Source organism: Lepidothrix coronata, unplaced genomic scaffold, assembly GCF_001604755.1.
Source record: "Lepidothrix coronata isolate B3197 unplaced genomic scaffold, Lepidothrix_coronata-1.0 Scaffold3, whole genome shotgun sequence".
Taxonomy (NCBI): Eukaryota; Metazoa; Chordata; class Aves; order Passeriformes; family Pipridae; genus Lepidothrix; species Lepidothrix coronata.
Genome location: NW_016690183.1, coordinates 7,869,027 through 7,886,962, shown reverse-complemented (window position 1 = coordinate 7,886,962; position 17,936 = coordinate 7,869,027). Strand labels below are relative to the sequence as shown.

The window sequence follows — 17,936 nt, the reverse complement described above, 5'->3', positions numbered from 1 at the left end:
ATTCAGTATTGCACGAGATTGCCATCCTCAGCTTTGTGTGACTAAGTAATGTCTCTAAAGCCTAACAGCATAATAGGATGATGTGCGTAAGGAGGTGTCTTATGGACAAGTTAGAAGTAAGACAATTCATTAGCTGATGCATCTCAGTATTACTCTTGCCCTTTTTCTCATGAGAATAGTGTTCTTTATCTCACAACACAAAGTAGAGACAGACCAAAATAGCAACAAGTTATTTTGTCTACCTTATATGCAAAATCTCTACAGCAACGACTGTCAAACTGAAGCTACATTTTATTTCTGCAGCTGTTTCTTCAGTGCTCTAACATTATTATTAATAGTACCTGTCACCTGTACAGCCCCTAAGAGTTGTAAGTAGTTTGGTAAACATTATACAAACTTACAAACATTATACAAATAGAAAGCATTAAAAATAAGTAAACACCCTACTTCTTACTGGCTAAACTCAACTCTTATAGTTACTTCATAGCCTGACTTTCCCTTTAGTTTAGTGAAACAGTCTTCCAGACAGCTATTTCTCTGACTTACTGTTTTTCCTAAATCACTTCTACTATTGTAGTATTGGTACAGCTTTATCATATCTCGACTGGAAAGACACTACTTAAAACAGTATATACCATTTCCTTGTCTTACTTTCCAGGCCACTTTAACCAAGTTGAGGCCAAAGTGATCCTGAACAAACACTGAAGCACATCTTGTTAGCAGTGCTAAAACGCTGCTAATAGCTGTAGAAACTCCCTGCAGTTAATGATTCTTGTTGATCTTGGTGAAGCAGTAGAAGCAGCAGAGACCTAAATGTAGAAAGCGCTCTGATTCTTAGCATCATTTTTATCAGCTTATCATTTTAAATTGCCACCAAGCAGGTGATGTGACAGGAAGAGTTAGAGCTGTTGTTACAGTACCACTGTGATTACAAAGCTGGAAAAAAATGTGTGCTGGAAATAAATTTGAAAACTTCTGACATCCATTTGCATTTCTGAAGGCTCACCCAACATGGATGGTTTCTATCCAGGGCAGAACACACAGTCCTGTTAACATATTTTTCTCTCTTTTTAAATGAAATTTTGAAGCCTTGACAGCCAGTGCTTTTGTTGTCACCTCCTGAATTCCCACTGATGTGAGGCCAAGCAGCCTGTGCTGCAGAGCCCCTGCCAAGAGTCTTTGCCAGCATCTGAACCGGTGGAATAGCCACCTGGCCCTGCCTGCTGGACCCCCTTCACCCCATATCCTCTCAATGCTTTCATAAGCCTGCTTGTATGAATACATTGAGATTGCAAAACCCTTGTTTTGTGCTACAAAACCAGGTACCAAAAGCTACAATAGTTATAAAAATTGCCCAATGCAATTTTCTGCTTATTCAAAACTCCCCTTGGCCCTGAGGGGATCAGTGCAGTAACAGGCTAGCCTGTTCCCTCCCAGAAGACTCAGCAAGCCTTTATGGTACTTCTGTTGCATCAATATTGAAAATAGTCCATGTTTTATTGTAAATTACTGTTATTTGCAACTTCCAGTTTTGCAGTTCCCACTGCACAGAGATCAAGGACCCAATTTTTCCTTTGTATCCATCAGTGTAAATCAAGATTAACTCCACTAAAGTCAGTCTAAACCACAAGTGTAAAACTAGGAGGAATGAAAGGAAAATCAGTCCACAAACTACTTGGGTTCTTTTATTTTTAAATAGCAAAATTAATGCTGCTATTCTGCAGACATAGGGTGACCTGCAAAGTACTACCTCATGCATTACTAATGTATCTCCATTTAAATGCAGATTTTTGCTCCTAACACAGAACTTCAGGGAAATCCTCTCCAGATAAACTGTAACAGGATACCAAATGGTGATTCAATATTTCACTTTAGCTTGTGTTTCAGCTTACTGATCTTTATTTTCTAACATTTTGATGAAGCATTTGCCTAGGGGGAAGAGGATTACATTCACTGTAATATGGCTTTTAATTAATAATTAATTATTTTAATATTCCAAACATCTATGCCAGAATTGGCAATCTGTTTGTATTCCTTTCCTTATTTCTATTTTCGGTGGTGGAAACCAGCAAGGTGTGACTTTACATATTTCAGGAAGTAATTGAAACACCTAGCTGAGAAAAGGAAGAATGTATAAGTATCACAGTATTATGCTTATCATGATATTATTTTGTTCTAAGTCATTTGTGGTAACAATGATAAGAACCTGACATGATTTGCTTTTGCTACATATGGCAAGTTTACGATGAAGTTTTTCTCTGAATATGCCTCCCTCAAGCCCTGTGTGTGTGTGTATATATATATATCTCCTAAATAGTACAATGAAGTTATAGAAATAATGTTTATTAATCTACTAGATCATTAATAGAATTATTAAGAGAGATTACCTGATAGTGAGAGTTAGTGTTTCTGCAGCACCCAACATGATGACTCCCAATCTATTTATAATTAGTCCACACTATTTCTCAGTTTCCAGGCTGAAAGTCGGCAGCACAAAGATTGCAAGCGAGGCTTAGGAATCATTTATGGTACATCAACTCAAAAATAACTCCTAACTGTGGTAGAGGTATAAATATGGTGAGATTTCAAAATAAATTTTCAGGTTTGGGTTTTTTGTTTGATTATATATCTTGACTACTTATAGGGAGTATTTTGTTAACATTTCCAAATGTTGTTCTTGCAACCTTAAGTCATCAATTCTTAAACTGAGATTAACATTGTCCACATGGCATCCTTAGATTTGCATATTTTTTAAAAAAAATCAAAATATGAGCAAAAAAATCGTGGAAATTGGCAGTCTCAGGGTTAATTTTCCTCTTTAGTCATATAACTTGGTCAGCAAAAGACACGTCTAAGAAATAGTGATCTTTGTGATTATGCTCCTTTGGGAAGCTTACCTACATGCCCTCAAATTTCTTCTCTAAATTATTTCTAACATTCTCAAACACTGGCAGATTCAAACACCTGATAAACAAAACAAAAACTGCTAGAAAAACATTCCTTCACTACCTCATCAAAATAAGTCCTCTCTATGCCCATGTTTTGGTCTGAATTAATGGTATGTTGCAATCTATCAGTAAGTCCTTACTGATAAGAACATAGGGCACACCACAAAAAGCTGCCTCTGATTGTGTTGGGTTGTTGGGTTTTTTTGCTGTTGTTGTTTGGTTGGGTTTTTTTTCCCCCAAAATAAAGGCGGGAACAGCATTTGCTTTTAGTTTGAAGTCTATGCTGGACTAGTGGAGAGTAATGTGAAACACTATATAGCTACAATGGAGGAGCTGGGTATTTTTCTCATCAACAGTCTATTATCAGTAAACACAGTCTGAATGGAACCAAAGCACTAAGCAAAACTTCTAACAGTGCTGGAAGCAGGTGTGGGGGGGGGTTGTTTTTAATAAATCACTTATGGGTTTATCCAAATCAGTTCTTGAAAGTTCTCATGAAAAACAAGGGAAGAAAATTTTCAGTGATCCAAAATAAGATTTCTTTTAATTAGAAAATTCTAGAATTCCCAGGTTTTTGAGATTTAGATAATTTTTTTTAATCAAAATGTGAAATCCTTTATTAAAATTGGGTTTGCTACCCAGCAAAACTATAAATGCTAAATATTAGAAAACAAAAAAGTGGTTTTCTTTGGAATGCATTTCATGAGAAATAATCTCAAGAGCAAGAATGGGTGTTGTAATAGGTTTTTTTTCCCAAGGCATAAGGTCTCGCTAAGACTTAACAAATACAACTGAAATTCATTTAAAAAAAAGGAATGGATCAGGTATGAACTGATAAAACTTCCCACTTCTTTGACCTTGTAAACTTCACATCAAAATGCATGACACAGCAGTATGTTTCCCTAGCAGCAGTATGTATGTACATCCTCTTTATTTCCTTTACTGGCTCAAACCTAGTTCTTCACATTAATTACTGTTCATTTACTGAATGGAAAGCATGCATTTTTAATTATGTTAGTGGAAATGTTGGCTGGTTGTGAAACAAAGTGCTTGGAGTTGGTCCATTTGACCCACGTGAATCAGCAGTACTGTTTTATAGTTTTTGCATTTTTTCACTTCAGCATTTCAGACTGTGATCCTTGTGAGAAGAAAACCTGATAAAGATAAAAGGCTCCATCTAGTGGGCAAGAATTTTCTATTTAAAGAAAAAAAATGCTCTCATTTTCACTTAATTTTATGCATGAAGAAATACAGCTTTAGATTTTGTTTCATTAAGCTGCCATGTTGTTAATTCTTGCCTTCTACAGAGCCATTATTTCATATGCAAAGCTGTGAAACATTACGTATTATTCTGACTCTTGAGCAAGAAGCAATAAATGATACTAAATGAGTGGGTTTATACAGCAGTTGATCCACAAGGTTCTTCCTCCCCACCCCCTTCAAGCTTCAATATATAGTAACCAAATATGGGTAATTTGTGTGTCAATAATTTTTATTTTAAACTATTTACGGTTCTTTCCTACTTAAAACTGACTGGCAGCATTCATAACTTGATTTGACTTAACACTATTTTGGGAGTATTTTTACACAGGGAACTCTACCCATGTGTTACCTCATCATTAAATGACTTTTTTACCTGTAAACAGTGAAATCTGGGCTCTCTGGCAATGCAGTTCCAGTGTATCAACTTCTGGCAAGACCCCAGTGGCCTCTGCTCTGTCTTCCAAAGGCAAACACCAGAACTCATTGATCCTGGCATTTGTCTAGAAGCCTCCCCAGTGCTGTTGTGTGTCCAAAAGCACCCTGATAGAATCTAGCACCTTTACTTTAGGTACACAGTTGATCAAATACAGTGGTACTTTTCTTTTGCTCTTTGCTGAATTTCTGCACTGCACTGCAGTTATGCTCCCAGCTCCTGAGAAATTCAAATGGCAAGACTTCCATTTGCAGTAGTACTGAAACTTGGGTGTTACTCTTGTTCCAACAGAGCTAGCAGCTGAAACCTTCTCTTCAGTTCATTTCATTTCAAGCTAATAACAAGCGTAGGAGTAGCAATAAGTAGCAGCAAGCACAGATTTGGCAGAAGAGATACTGAACCACATGTCCTGGCTTTTGTCAGACTGTCCCTTATTTTAAAGCCATACAGCCTGGCAAGATCCATTCCTCCTGTGCAGCTTCCAACAACAGGTAGACACTGTAACATGCATTGTAATCATGCACTACACCCAAGTGTACTACAGCCTGTGTTGATATTCAACATGGGAAAACGTGTCTCCTGCACAAATCACAAAATAGAGTTTACTAAGTTGCTCTGCACACCTTTCGATCACTGGGAGATCTCAATTAGCAGTGGGTCACTCAATAGCAAACCCAGAGGATTTTTCCTTCAGTATTAATGCACAATTTGGCAATTCTGTTAGGCCACACAGACTTGCTGATCTTCCTGAATAATTCTCCTCAGCTGCAGCTCTCCTTGTATCCTCCATGGAAATCTATCTCTGTGCTGCCAGTGAGTAAGAGCTGCCATTTGGCTTGTTTTACAGGCTAAAGCAAAGGAGACTAAGAGTTCTTACTCTGAACCCTTCTATAAGCAAGGACTAACCGAACTGACTAGTTGTGGAGTACCACTGTGGAAGTTGATATGTTCGCAAAATGCAAGCAATGCTATCTCAAAAAGGGAAGAAATTAAAGACAAAACCTGCACGTTTTGGTATTGTTAAGAGTAATGCCATGTGGTTTCTAACGTACACAGACACCTACCTCACTAGGCATGCAATAAAAGAAAACATGCAAGTCACTTGATTCAAAGTTCTTAAATAATACCCCTTTTAACTGTTAGCCTTTGCTCTAGAACTGTTCATGTTTTAAAAGACTATTGGTTTGTTGTTGAGCTAAAGCAAATCCCAAATTTGGAAGTAAAATAAGATCCTCTGCCTTATCTTACTTTAAATACCTTTTCTAGCACTGGTACTTGAGCTGATGCTAATGAAGTACAAATTTCCAGATGTGAAACTCTGGGGAATATCTGACATATTGCTTTTGTAATAATCTGCTATAAAATCAAAATGTTAATTTGGGGATTAAGTATTAATTTATTCCCACTACAGGTTATCAAAAAGCTTCACTGAAGCCTTCTAATTAACATTTAACGTAGGTATTTTAATTATGTTTATCTGGGTTAGATTTATTCAGCAATTTTTTCATTCTTTGAGGGAGCAGCTATCTTTTGAAACAAATGCACTGATGTGCATTTATTGTTGAAGAGTAACACTAAGTCTCTTATTTCTTTTTCACAGCTAACCAGGTGCTGAAGTTTGGAACACTCGTCAGTACTTCCAACACCTATGATGGCTCTGGGATTGTGACTATCGAGACAGACAAACCTTTGCTGTGGACAATGGCTATCAAAAGATAAGATCAGCTACAGCTGCCTTTTCTGATCCAACACAACTCCAATTACTGCAAAATTTCACTGAATTAAGACAGTAAAGCTGTTCCAAAAAATATAAGCAGGCACTGATTTTATGTATCGAATGGAAAACAAGTCTGAAATAAAAGTTACTTGAGATCCAATCGAAACTACTTGCAGTAATAGAGTACTTCATTCTGGTACCTCACACTACCTAACCATTAGACACATGAGCAGCCACCCAGTACAGTCACAAACAAAAATGAATGTAAAGAAACTGCTACTGCTTATCTGGTTAGTCCAGACTACTTTTGCAAAGTATTTTATTGCAATACTGAACTATTTTTCCCCTTTTGCCAAAAGAAAATACAGTACCCAGTTGCACATAGTTTATTACAAGGTGATAGCACTAGGATTAGTTAATCTCATTTTTCTGTCCTGGTTTGTAACATATGTAGCTGCTGGTGAAGATTTCTCAAGAAGAATAATAGTTGAACTTTTCTACTTAGGAAACAAGTTTGTGTACTGAAGGAGCTTCAGTTTTCCTGTAATATCAATATCAGATTTTTAAGTATTAAGTGCTTTTAAAATCTGTAATAGAAGTACCATTGTAGCTTCTGCAAATACTAAATGCTTACAGTAAGCTTTCTGGAGTGAAATAAACTTCTTAATCTCAATCTGAGGAGGAACAGCATTGCACCTACTAGAGTTTTTGCAGGCTTAGTTCTTAAAATCAAAATGTTCGCTCATTTAATAATGAAAACTTCCAGGTCAACATGCAGAGCCCTTTATAATTCTGTGTGCAGAAGAGTATCCAAAATGGTTGTATATCCTAACCAACACTGTGAGGAGTTGCAGATTTGCAGAAGGACTGCTTAGCATCTCTGACAACTAAATTATCCTCAAATGGTACATCTCAGTAACCAAGTTTGGGTTTTTTAATTATGCCATCAGAATAAGGACTGGCCATGCAAGTTCTTCATTTGATGGAAGATTTTTCCAGTCAAGTACATAATATAACCTAGCAGGACTTCCAAATGCAGAAAGGAATTAGTGATAATGATGGTGATTCTAGAAATTAGTGACAAGAATTTCAGTTGATAAGACTTTTAAATTACCACCTGAAAGGATACAGGAATGTTGTTTTCTTGCTGTCTACTTTTGCTGGAACAATGCTGTTCCTATGCTTAATTTACTGCTTAGTAAACAGCTCCTGAAGAGAGGTCATACAGTTGTCATCCTTGGAGGCTTCCAATATCTGACTGGACAAAGCTTAAGCAATCTTGTCAAGAGTGCAACACTGACCCAGCAAGGAGCAGGACATTGGACTAGAGACCTCCCAAGCTTCCTTCCTACCTGAATGATTCTACTACCAGTTAAAAGATGTAACAAAACAAACAAAAGGCACTACTACTAAAAAAGAAAAAAATCCTGTAGTATAGACAGGTATGATCACATACACTTTGAAAGAAAAATAAGGTGACAACAGTGTTTGAAAACCCAAACTGAGCTTGTTTAATATCAAACAAATTAAAGCTGTGAAATCTTTGCAGCAGGTGTCACAACTGTCTTCTTCTTCTTCTTCATGATGAATATTCAGCCACCTCTGTTGAGAGAACAAAGTAATCAGTTTCAACTAATCAAGTGATCCTACCTGAAGTCTAATTTATCCTCCCACCACTGCATTGCTAGGACAACCTTTACTACCATTGCAGCTTATCTCCTATTTTCACACACTTCTCCTTGCCTACAGGACCACTCTTACACGTATAAGCAAGCCACACATCATGGTCACAGAACAGTATTTAATCTCTTCCAGTGCTAGAAAGGGCATTACATCAGCTCTGAATAACAAGAGGAGTTTTAACTGGTAGTGTTAATGGGTCAGTACCATGGTGCCAGTCAACTTAAGGGTCAAGATTTTCCTGCTGCAACACTCATTCCAAAAGGGATTTTACAGAATGCAGCTACACAGAAACCAAACTTTCAAACACATCTAGCAGAGTAAATGAAACAAGACCAATTTTGTTCTGTGCTCTGTCATCCTGCAGGACACCCACTCAGTTTTCTCTACCTTACCATCCCTCTGTTTACTTTGGATACCCAAATTATAAACTGCAAATTGTGAGAGTATAAGATCCAAATAAAGTAAATGTTCTACGGTCAAACACACACTGAGGAACTGGAAATGAAAATATTTGAAGTTCAGTTTTGAAGCAGAATACTCAGAAAAAAAACAAAGATCTACAGATCTAATATTTTGCAGCATGCTAAATTAACAACCTACTTGCTGATTAAGTTCTTTGAATCAAGTAACTCCTTTTACATTACACTAACATGTGAAATGCAGACACTAAAGCAACATGGATCCTGTAGAGCTCACTGACATCCTCTGTTTAAAAATGAACAGGTAAAAATTTAGTGAAATTAAAGGTCATATTTACTTACACAATTATATTGTTGATTGGGATATGGATCAATTTGACAAAGAAACCAATAAATCCCATTATTGCAAAGCCTATTGCTGTTGCCATGGCAATCTTCTGGAACTCTGCAAAAACAAAACCAAAAAAATTTGTCTAGGAAGTCTCATGTATTGGCATATAGATGTGCACTGCAGTGACCACAGGAGAGGTATCTCTTTAGAGAATAATGTTAACACAGGAAATAGTTCTGGAAATAGTCACTGCAGTGACCCTGAGAAACAAATCCACTTTTTCAGAAGACAGATGATGATTTTAAGAGAGAAGGTGCTGCTTTCCACTAACAATGGCCAATCACAATTTTTTTGAGTAGCAAAATCAGAAATATCCACAATCCATGACAATTCATGGAACATTTTTTCCTTTATCTTTCCTTTACAACCCTACAAGCCCTGAAAATAATCCCCAATAAAGTATCAAAAATATAAAAGCTCCATTCATGTCTGTCACAGAAGGACAGCACCTTAAGTCCCCACAAAAATTGAGTACTTGTGATATTTTCAATTATTTTAAGACAGCAACCATGAAGTGGACTAAGAAGGTCAACAAACCTGCCAGTCTGACCATGAATGAAGTTCCCTACTGATCTCAGAAGATGCCAGTAATCTTAGAGTCATAGAATTGTTCATTCTTAGCACATAAATAAAGCATTGTAAATATTAACAGTAAGAATGACCAGTTGCATTCTGATTACAGTTACAGCTTCTCTCTAAGGCCTTTGAGAAAGTCCAAAACCTCTCTTCTATACTCCCAGCAACAAAATTCTTCCCATCCCAATCAGGCAGTGTCTGACAACTGTGGAGCACTGAATGGGCACTGCAAAAAGCAATTCTGGCTCCATTGAAGTCTCCTAAAATAAAGTCTTTTCCACTAGAATTTCCCCCAATTTCACTGCAATCAGTCACATGTGACTGCTTCATTTGTCATTTCAAAGTGCACACAAGTTCTTTTCAGATCAGTTTACTTTATACATGAAAAGCATTGCTTGCCTGTCTCAAAATGGCTAATTTCAGCTACTTAGCCTGTTTCATAACGTGAGTTTTACTTCCACTCACACACCTACGTATGTACGAGAAAAGAACATATCCAAGTTTATTATATCCAGAACCATAAATCCATTACCATTTAGACAACTGCTCAAGTTTAAATCTCATACTGGCAGATGAGAAAAATTCACAGCAAATTAATCAGCAGAAGTGACATATGGAAAGACACGTGGTAAGATATAAGTTTGTGTTCTGGTTTATTGTGTGCTTTACCTTTCCTGTCAGGCTTGGTGCATCTTTTAACAAGTCGTATGGAGTCTTTCACAAACTGACGGCTGGGTTCCACAAATTGCATTACCTGATCCATGATTACCTGCAAAGGTGAATGCATTTACCATTGATGGTTCCACATATATATATATATATATATATATACATATATTGCAAAACAGAATTTTTTAATTACAGAAATAGCAGTTACCTACAAAATTTGTAAAGACTTAAGATAACTTAAAATTTCATATTCCAACCTAAGTGGACTTTAAAAGATACTTCCACTTTGCAGAAAATGAAGAGACTGTATCAGTAAACAAACATGAGGGCCTACTTCTGACTGAAAAAAAAAAAATAGGAAAAATTATGCCTTTCGGCACAGAAAACAACAGCTCCATCAGATTTTCCTCTCAGCTTATGTCCTACGCCGCGTTTCAGAAAACACTGCTGAAGATGTCTGAACAGGCAGAAGTCACTGGTTTCAAGAAGCGCCCCCAGCCCAAAGCTGCACCGGGGGAACGCTGTGGCCGCGTCTCGTTCTCACAGCGCACAAGTGCCAGCACTGCCACCCCGCGCAGGACCCCCGCCTGGGGGGATCCGCTGGCATTAACTCGCACGGACCCCCTGATATCCCGATAAGAGGCCGGACCCTCCCGCCTCTCCCAGCGCCTCCCCTCCACCCCGCTGCGGCCGAGGCCGGCCCTGCCCGCCGCAGCTCCCCCGCCACCTCCGGCCTCGGCCCCCGCGCCCTCCTGGGGCTCAGTGGCCCTGCTGCCCGACCCCTCGTGCCTGCCTCCCCAAGCGGAGGGACCCCTGGGATCCGCCCCGGGATCCCCCCGGACACCCCTCTCCCTCACCGCCCGCGCCGCCGGACCAGGGACACGTCGCACAGAGCAGCGGAGGCGGGGCTGTGACGTCGCCGCGCGCGCGGCCACGCCCCTTCCGGGTGGCGGGGGCGGGTTTTGAGGGGAAAAAGGAGGATTTGGGGAGTGCGGAGTTGGTCACTTTTTCTTTTCTTTTCTTTTCTTTTCTTTTCTTTTCTTTTCTTTTCTTTTCTTTTCTTTTCTTTTCTTTTCTTTTCTTTTCTTTTCTTTTCTTTTCTTTTCTTTTCCGGTCTCCGGGACTCCTCTGAGGGTGTCTGACGATACATTTGCTTTCCGTGCTGTTGTAGCCTTCAGATCCAAGAATCTCGTAGCCGGAAATAAAGGGAAGAAAGTACCAATGTTGTTCTCCCAGGCAACAAGAGACAGGAGAGAGGACATAGTCTTAAGCTGCACCAGGGAACGTTTAGGTTGGGCATTAGGGGGGATTTCTTCATAGAAAGTGGTTAGGCATTGGAATGGGCTGCAAGTCACCATCCCTGGAGGTGTTTAAGGAAAGGCTGGACGTGGCAGTCAGAGCCATGGTCTAGTTGACACGGATATATTCCATCATAGGTTGGACTTGATGATCTGAGAGGCATTTTCCACCCTAACTGATTCTGTGGATATGCCTGTAACAAATGCTGAGCGATGAAGGGATGGCGAAAAACCAAAACCAACAAAAAAAAACCCAAACAAAAACAAACAAACAAAACCAGAACAACCAAACCCAACAAACAAACAAAAACCCATTAAAAACTTGTTCAGGCTGTGACTACCCAGGATTCAGAAGTCTATTGGTTTGTAGGAGTGCTGAAGCCACTGCAAACTACAGGAGTTCATCACCTTTGAAAACAATCCTGGGCTTTTCTTCTTTTTTTTTTTTTTTTGTGCTAGAGAAGTGTGCAGCTCTTAAACACCGTAGGAAAGCTTTGTACATTTCAGTGCCACAAAGTAGTGTAGAACACTTCCTTGCATGAGGGGGAAAAGAGGCTGTCACTGCCTAAAGTGAGCCCTTCCTTGCCGTTTTTGAAAGGAAAACTTCATCTTGTAACAGGTAAAGGAAGAAAAAAAATAACATGGATTTTTTTCTTTAAAGCCTTATTTTGCTTTTGATGTTATTGATTTTGGTTTAGAACTCTGTTCCTAATTGGCTGCCACCTTTGATTTTATATTGAGTATCCAAAGCTTATTAATTATTCAGCCAGACTGTTGGGCATTTGCAGCCAGATAAGGGTCTCAGCTTTACTGGTCTCAACTCCCTATTGCATATAAGCACGCACAAAATATTTTCTGGGCTTAACTTTTTGCTGACAGCTTTCATTACAGATAAAGTGCCATCACATCACAGCAGGGAGTTGTTGGTTGTTCCATGGATTTTTTGACAGCCACCTTCTTTTTCTCCATCCACAGGGCAAGTCCCTCAGTATTACTGATCTCCTTCAGAGATGAACGCTCTACTTGGCTTTGGAGGGTTATTGGCTTGAGGTCCTCTACAAGTTTTCTCCAAAAGTCTGCCTTTGGATTGGATTTTGCTTTGAATGAGATTTCATGCAGCAGTATTCCTCAGATGGGACCATAATTTTGGTGGCCAAATTCTGCTGGAACTTTTCCATTGGCACACAAGCACTGAAAGATTACAGTCTGTTAGGCTTCCCACAGCAAATATTTGTATAATTTGTCTCTTGCTCTTGAGGCCAGTTTGCAGTCTGCAAGGATGGGCAGTCACCCCTCAGGGAGAGGAAGATCCCTAAGTAAAGCAGCTGAGGGCCTGGTAATCATAGTGCACAGTGTCCAGTGGGGCAGAGTAGGTTGCTGATCCTCTGCATGAGAATCAGGTTGGGTGGAGGAAGATTTTGGTGGGTTTTGTGTTGTTTGTTTTTTCCCTTCAGTGTCATAGGTAAATACCTGAGGCTTTTATCTCTGTGATCAGACTAAACTCACAATTCCAGCTGTGCTGCATGATGAGCCTTACTGTGAACCATCCCCAGAGTGGAATGGTTACCGCAGCACTAGATTCCTGCTGATTGGAAAAAAAAATTAACCTGAAACAAGAAGAAATGTGTGTGAAACACTTCATGACACAGACTTCTGGTTGGATTAAATTTTGATTTTTAAAAGCATTTGCTGAAATAAAGCTTTCTCTCCCCTCCACCCCCCCCCCCCCCCCCCCCCCCCGAAATTTCTATTTGAAGTTGTTTTTCCTGAGGAGAAATGTTCTGGAGAATCATAGTGCATCTTGATTGGGTTAACAATGTGGCTTTGTCATGAATTTGTACAATGGGTTTGCTATGGTGGGGTAGAGAAGGTATCAATTGTCCTGCCTCAGCTGTCTTTCACTCTAGCACAAACTCTTCCTGCCAAGCTGTGAGTTTGGACCTCAGCAGTTTAGGGAAGAGGCAGAGTCCTGGTTTGTGGACAGATAACATTTGCTGGTCTTCCTTGAACTATTTTCCAACTTTCATCGTCTTTTTAGTGTTTTGAACTAATACATTGTTACTTAGACTTGGTCTTCAGGGCAACTATGTTACTCTTCTGCATATATTTACAAAGAGACGTGCATTTATCGACGATATGAAAAGGTTTACTTCTCCCAGACATGTGTATTTTGTTTTCATTGAAAGCTAGACTGTTACTAGGGTGTTTTATTTCCACTTCTTTATGGTTCTTGCAAGGTTGAGGAAGAAAGTGGTGTGCTTGCACAGGTAAATTTTCATGGCAGTTTTGCAAGTCTGCATTTACAGCAATATCTAAGCAGTACATAACCAAAGACATTGTAATACTGTATAATAATGGGCTAATGCTGATTTGCTTCTGAATATTGCATAAACTGGAGCCACACCAGGGGGCTTTTCATCCTATGTGTGCTCCAAGGATGAAAGAGTTGGTTTTATGATAGTTTTATTTTGCATATTTACACGTTTTGCTTTGTAATTTGTTTGTCCTTTGAAGGACATGAAAGATAAATATCTGCTTTTGACTATGGGAACATTAGACTGTGATATGATATCCATCCCCCTGTATCTGGACACTTACACATGAACAGTGAGATCAGCCTCATCTGCAGCCTCTCCCGTTCCTTGCTGCCTGCCTGCCTGCAGGACATGGTGGGGTGGCAGGAGCTGACAGCAGAGAGCTGACAGCAGCTGCAGCAAGCATAGTTTGGGGTTCAGCTGGAGAAGAGAGGAGAAAAGACACAGTCTTCAGTATGAGAAGAAGCTCAGCCTCTGCATATTAGGCATACGTGCAATCCCCAAGGGGTGTGGGTAGAACAGAGAAATAGCTCTATCTGAATGGGTCTCCAAGCTTCCCTGTTTTCCTGTAGGTAGAAACCCCATTTTCCCTACCCTGAATATGCTCCAGCCCCAGCCAAAGAGAAAGAGCAAAGCGTCTGCTCCTGCTCAGGCTGCATGAGGCTAGTACTGCCTGGCCTCAGCAGCTCCGCAATGTCAGGGACAGTGCTCTTCTCTCTGCAAGCCAGAGCAGAGAGATCAGGAAGTCTAGTTTTTTTGTTTTAAGGATTACTCCCCATATCTTAGAAAAAAGTACTTGTAGTGGTCCTGACAGGTTTCCTGTGCCTGCACAAAAAGTGATAGATTTTGGATATGAGGTCTTACTGAGCTATCTCCTTTATATCCCAACCCATCCCACGATGGACAGCAGGAACTGAGCTGCTCCCCCACAGAAAGAGCCAGAGAGGTGAGTGAGTGGGTAGGACACACAGCCAATTCTGTGCCCAGGATCTGTAAATGCCTGCCTTGTGGTAGGCCATGAGGCATTTGAACTGCAGAAGGCAAGGCAAAAGATCTGCTTCTTCCACAGTGGAGTTTTTGGGAGGGATGGACTGTTTTGAGCAAGAGTAGCCTTTAGGGACAGAATCCGACTTGCCTTCACAAATCGGAGAGGGAAATGGTAATCCTGAGAGACAGCAAAAGCAAAGAAAAAGACTAAGAAAACTAGGAAGGTGGCCACTTGTGGACTTTCATATGCAAGGAAGATAGGCCACTGCAGAGAGTGGGCATCTGTGTGCGCTCTGGTTGAGAAAACAGGTAGCTGACAACAAAGACACAGCAGCAGAGATTTCCAGCCCAAACAAAGGAGCAATGCAGAGAAGGAAGAGAGAGAGGAGAAAGCAAAGTGGTGATGTGGGAAAGGTGTTAGGGGACCTCCTTGTTGAACAGTGCTGCAAGTAGATGCCTTATCAGATTTTCAAAAGCAGCAACATAGTAGCCCTATTCACTGAAGTTATGCTAATGCTCCATTGCCTGACAATTGGTGTTGTTGGATGGCTAAATAACTATAAAATTCTGTCTTTAGAAATTACTAAGATATATGGGACCTTTTATTTCTTAATTCTACATTCTCATAAATGTGTTTGATTAATTTATAACTTGAAAAACCATTGGACTATCTATATTCTTTTGGCATTTAAAAATTATTTTGAGTTCTTCATTCTCCTGAATGATCCAGAGACTCTGTTTGGACTTGATAAGCACATCTGCATGATTTACGATGAGAAGAAAGATTATTTCCCTCTTCAGTAGCTGTACAGATGCAGGCTAAGAACGTAAATGAGGAATTAATGTTAGGAAGGAAATGGTAGCTCAGATTTGGGGTTCAGAAGGAAATGATGAAGTGCTTGTGGTCCGTGTCTTTGGGTTAGCCTCATTAATTATAGAAATACCACTACATCAGGCTTTAATGCCATGGTTGTGAAAGTCGCTAGTCAGAAGCAGTCAACAAACTCTGTCCTTTGATTTGTGCTGCTTAATATTCAGTGGAGATGAAATATGGGGATGAGAGAGAAGTGCTGTTAAAATAGATTTTTACCAGCGTTAGATTTATTGTATATAATTTTAAAGATGACCTTTTAAAAAAAGGCTGTGTTCAATTTTATTTGAAAGAGAGCACGTGGGAGATTTGTGTCTGCATAATGATAGATGTGAAATGAGAGAAACAAGGGCAGTATACTAAAATGGCATCGCTAAATGATACTTCAGACTAAAAAAGGTCTGAAGATAAGGTTTCTAGATAGCAAAAGCTATACAGGAAAGTTAAGAGAGGAATAAGTGGTCCTCCATCAGCTCTTCAGGTCAGAGAGATAAAGAAAAATCAAATACTTACTAGTTTCTCTGATGCAATGCTTGTAATGGTTTGTTTTGTTTTAGCACAACTGATGGCTGTAGTTTCTTTCTTTGAGGTACACACCTTTTAAGTTCTTGGTTTGTTTTGGGGCAGTTTTTTGTGCCAGTTAATATAATTCTCCCGTCATTTCTGGGCATATGCAACAAAAGTATGTAGAAAAACAGCTTAGGTAAATAATGGGCCAGAAAATGCTTCCCCTGGTAAATAGCAGCTGATGGTTCAGGCCTTGTCCCTAACTTTGCAATTTCCACGTTAAGACTTTTGTGTGTAATAAACAATTTGCTGACTCCTTCATAATAAAAACTGTTTGTGAAAATGCTAATTACCACTTCAGATAAAACAAACAACAAAAAAAAGCAAGTTAAAATTGGAAATATTCTTAAATTTAAGTTGATTTTTTCTTCTCCAGAGCACAAAATTTGATTAAAAATGAAGTGATAATTTTCATTTTGTAGCAGAAGAATATTTTCTGTTAGCACAAATGTTTTTCAGGTGCTCTGTGTCTGTGTGTTCAGACATTTAAAAATGGCTTTCAAAAGTATGCAATGGATACATGTATTATACATGAGATTCAATCATACAGTGGATACAGAAGTAGCAGTGAAAAGTACAAGCAAAGCATCTGTACAAGTGTATTGAATGCAGCTCCTGTCTGCTTCAAGCCAAGGTGGCAGATCAACCAACATATTTAGGAACCATGAAAAAGCAGTTCATCACTGCATGGCTATAGTGTCCTCATCTTTGGAGGTTTTTTTGAATTTAATATTTCACTCTTCTTGCATAAAAATAAACATGTAAGAAGCTAACACTGTAAAATAATAGTAATCCGTGTTTTATAACATATTCTGACAAACATCACCTGAGAGATTTTTCTGGGCTAAGGAAGCTATAAGTAGTCTCTTTACATTTTTACCCATGCCGGGCACAAGCACTGCATACTCGTAACTGTTCAGCCCCAACTCATGAGCATCTTTTCTGCAACCATTCCTTTAGCCGCCTCTGTCATCCCTCAACCCTTAGCCTGATTTGCACTGTAAAATAATAGCTTTAACTACACTTAGTTAGTTTCTGAGAAGTCACGTGCTTAGGAAAAAAAACCCCTTTTTTAGTACACTCAATCTGTAGGAGGGAGATAAAGAGGTGTTACTCTGTTTCCCTACGGCAATGAAGCCAGGGAACATTCAGGTGTGGTATGTAATGTCCGTTCGGGGAAAAAGAATGAAATTTTGTGTGAGCTGAGGAGCCAGAGAAAATGCAAGGTAAAACAGAGAAGGACTGGTTACCTTGTCAAAGTACAGGAACTCTTTTTGTTTGTTTTTTTTTTTTGTTTGTTTTCTGCTACTTCTGCACTTCTGTGTTAAGCCCATTTACCAATTAAATTTCAAAGCAAAGCATCCTTTGTCTCAGGGGGAAATAGTGTGGTTTATTTGTAACAAACTGTCTCTCCGGGTAATAAATAACTAAATAAATTAATAGCTCAGATGAAGGAAATGGTGGATCTTCAGGTGCCTGTTCTACCTTGGGTGAAGGATAAAGATGCCTGGAGGGAAGTATTCCAGCTTTGTCTCTGGTATTTACAAGGGCTAATATGAACATTTGTAGAGGTTCTTGTTATTCCTTTGGGGCTGCAGTGCATTTAGACTCCTACAAATAGTTTATAGACATGAACCTGACAAACATACTGGCCACTGAATATGATGTAATTAATTGTGAGTTAATCGTTAGGCTGTTATGTATGAAATGCTGACAAATCTATGGCTTGTCTGCTGCATACTTTTAAGGTTTTTAAAGGCTGACAAATCTTTATTATTGTCAGTTCAGCATTATTGATA

The 17,936-nt window shown here is 39.3% G+C and overlaps 2 protein-coding genes across 8 annotated transcripts in view; one reads left to right on the top strand and one right to left on the bottom strand.

Moving 5' to 3' along the window:
* Window positions 1–6,523, top strand: part of TPK1 (thiamin pyrophosphokinase 1) — a 307,366-nt gene extending 300,843 nt beyond the window's left edge. For 3 of the 4 annotated variants that reach the window (XM_017823218.1, XM_017823190.1, XM_017823201.1), the window contains one exon: window positions 6,245–6,523. In XM_017823218.1, coding sequence (XP_017678707.1) covers window positions 6,245–6,363 — 119 coding nt within the window. In that variant the 3' untranslated portion in view covers window positions 6,364–6,523. Of the gene's footprint in view, window positions 1–6,055; window positions 6,099–6,244 lie in introns of all 4 variants that reach the window. The other variant, XM_017823227.1, reaches the window with a different exon arrangement.
* Window positions 6,524–7,768: 1,245 nt separating this feature from the next.
* Window positions 7,769–11,022, bottom strand: SEC61G (Sec61 translocon gamma subunit). 4 transcript variants are annotated; one of them, XM_017823250.1, is made up of 4 exons: window positions 10,957–11,022; window positions 10,100–10,199; window positions 8,806–8,908; window positions 7,769–7,963 (listed from the first exon to the last, which is right to left on the bottom strand). In XM_017823250.1, exons 2-4 carry the CDS (start codon window positions 10,191–10,193, stop codon window positions 7,954–7,956), a joined length of 207 nt encoding a protein of 68 aa, XP_017678739.1. In that variant the 5' UTR covers window positions 10,194–10,199; window positions 10,957–11,022; the 3' UTR covers window positions 7,769–7,953. The 4 variants fall into 4 exon arrangements, with proteins under 4 accessions (XP_017678739.1, XP_017678748.1, XP_017678755.1 ...); XM_017823259.1 differs by having other exon boundaries at window positions 10,974–11,001; XM_017823266.1 differs by lacking the exon at window positions 10,957–11,022 and adding an exon at window positions 10,308–10,600.
* Between the last annotated feature and the right edge of the window lie 6,914 nt (window positions 11,023–17,936).

Coding starts and splice junctions, on each gene's coding strand:
- SEC61G (XM_017823241.1), bottom strand. CDS start 10,217: ATGCATTCACCTTTGCAGGTAATCATGGATCAGGTAATGCAATTTGTG. Junction 8,909..10,099: donor CACCAAGCCTGACAGGAAAG/GTAAAGCACACA, acceptor TTGTTTTTGCAG/AGTTCCAGAAGATTGCCATG.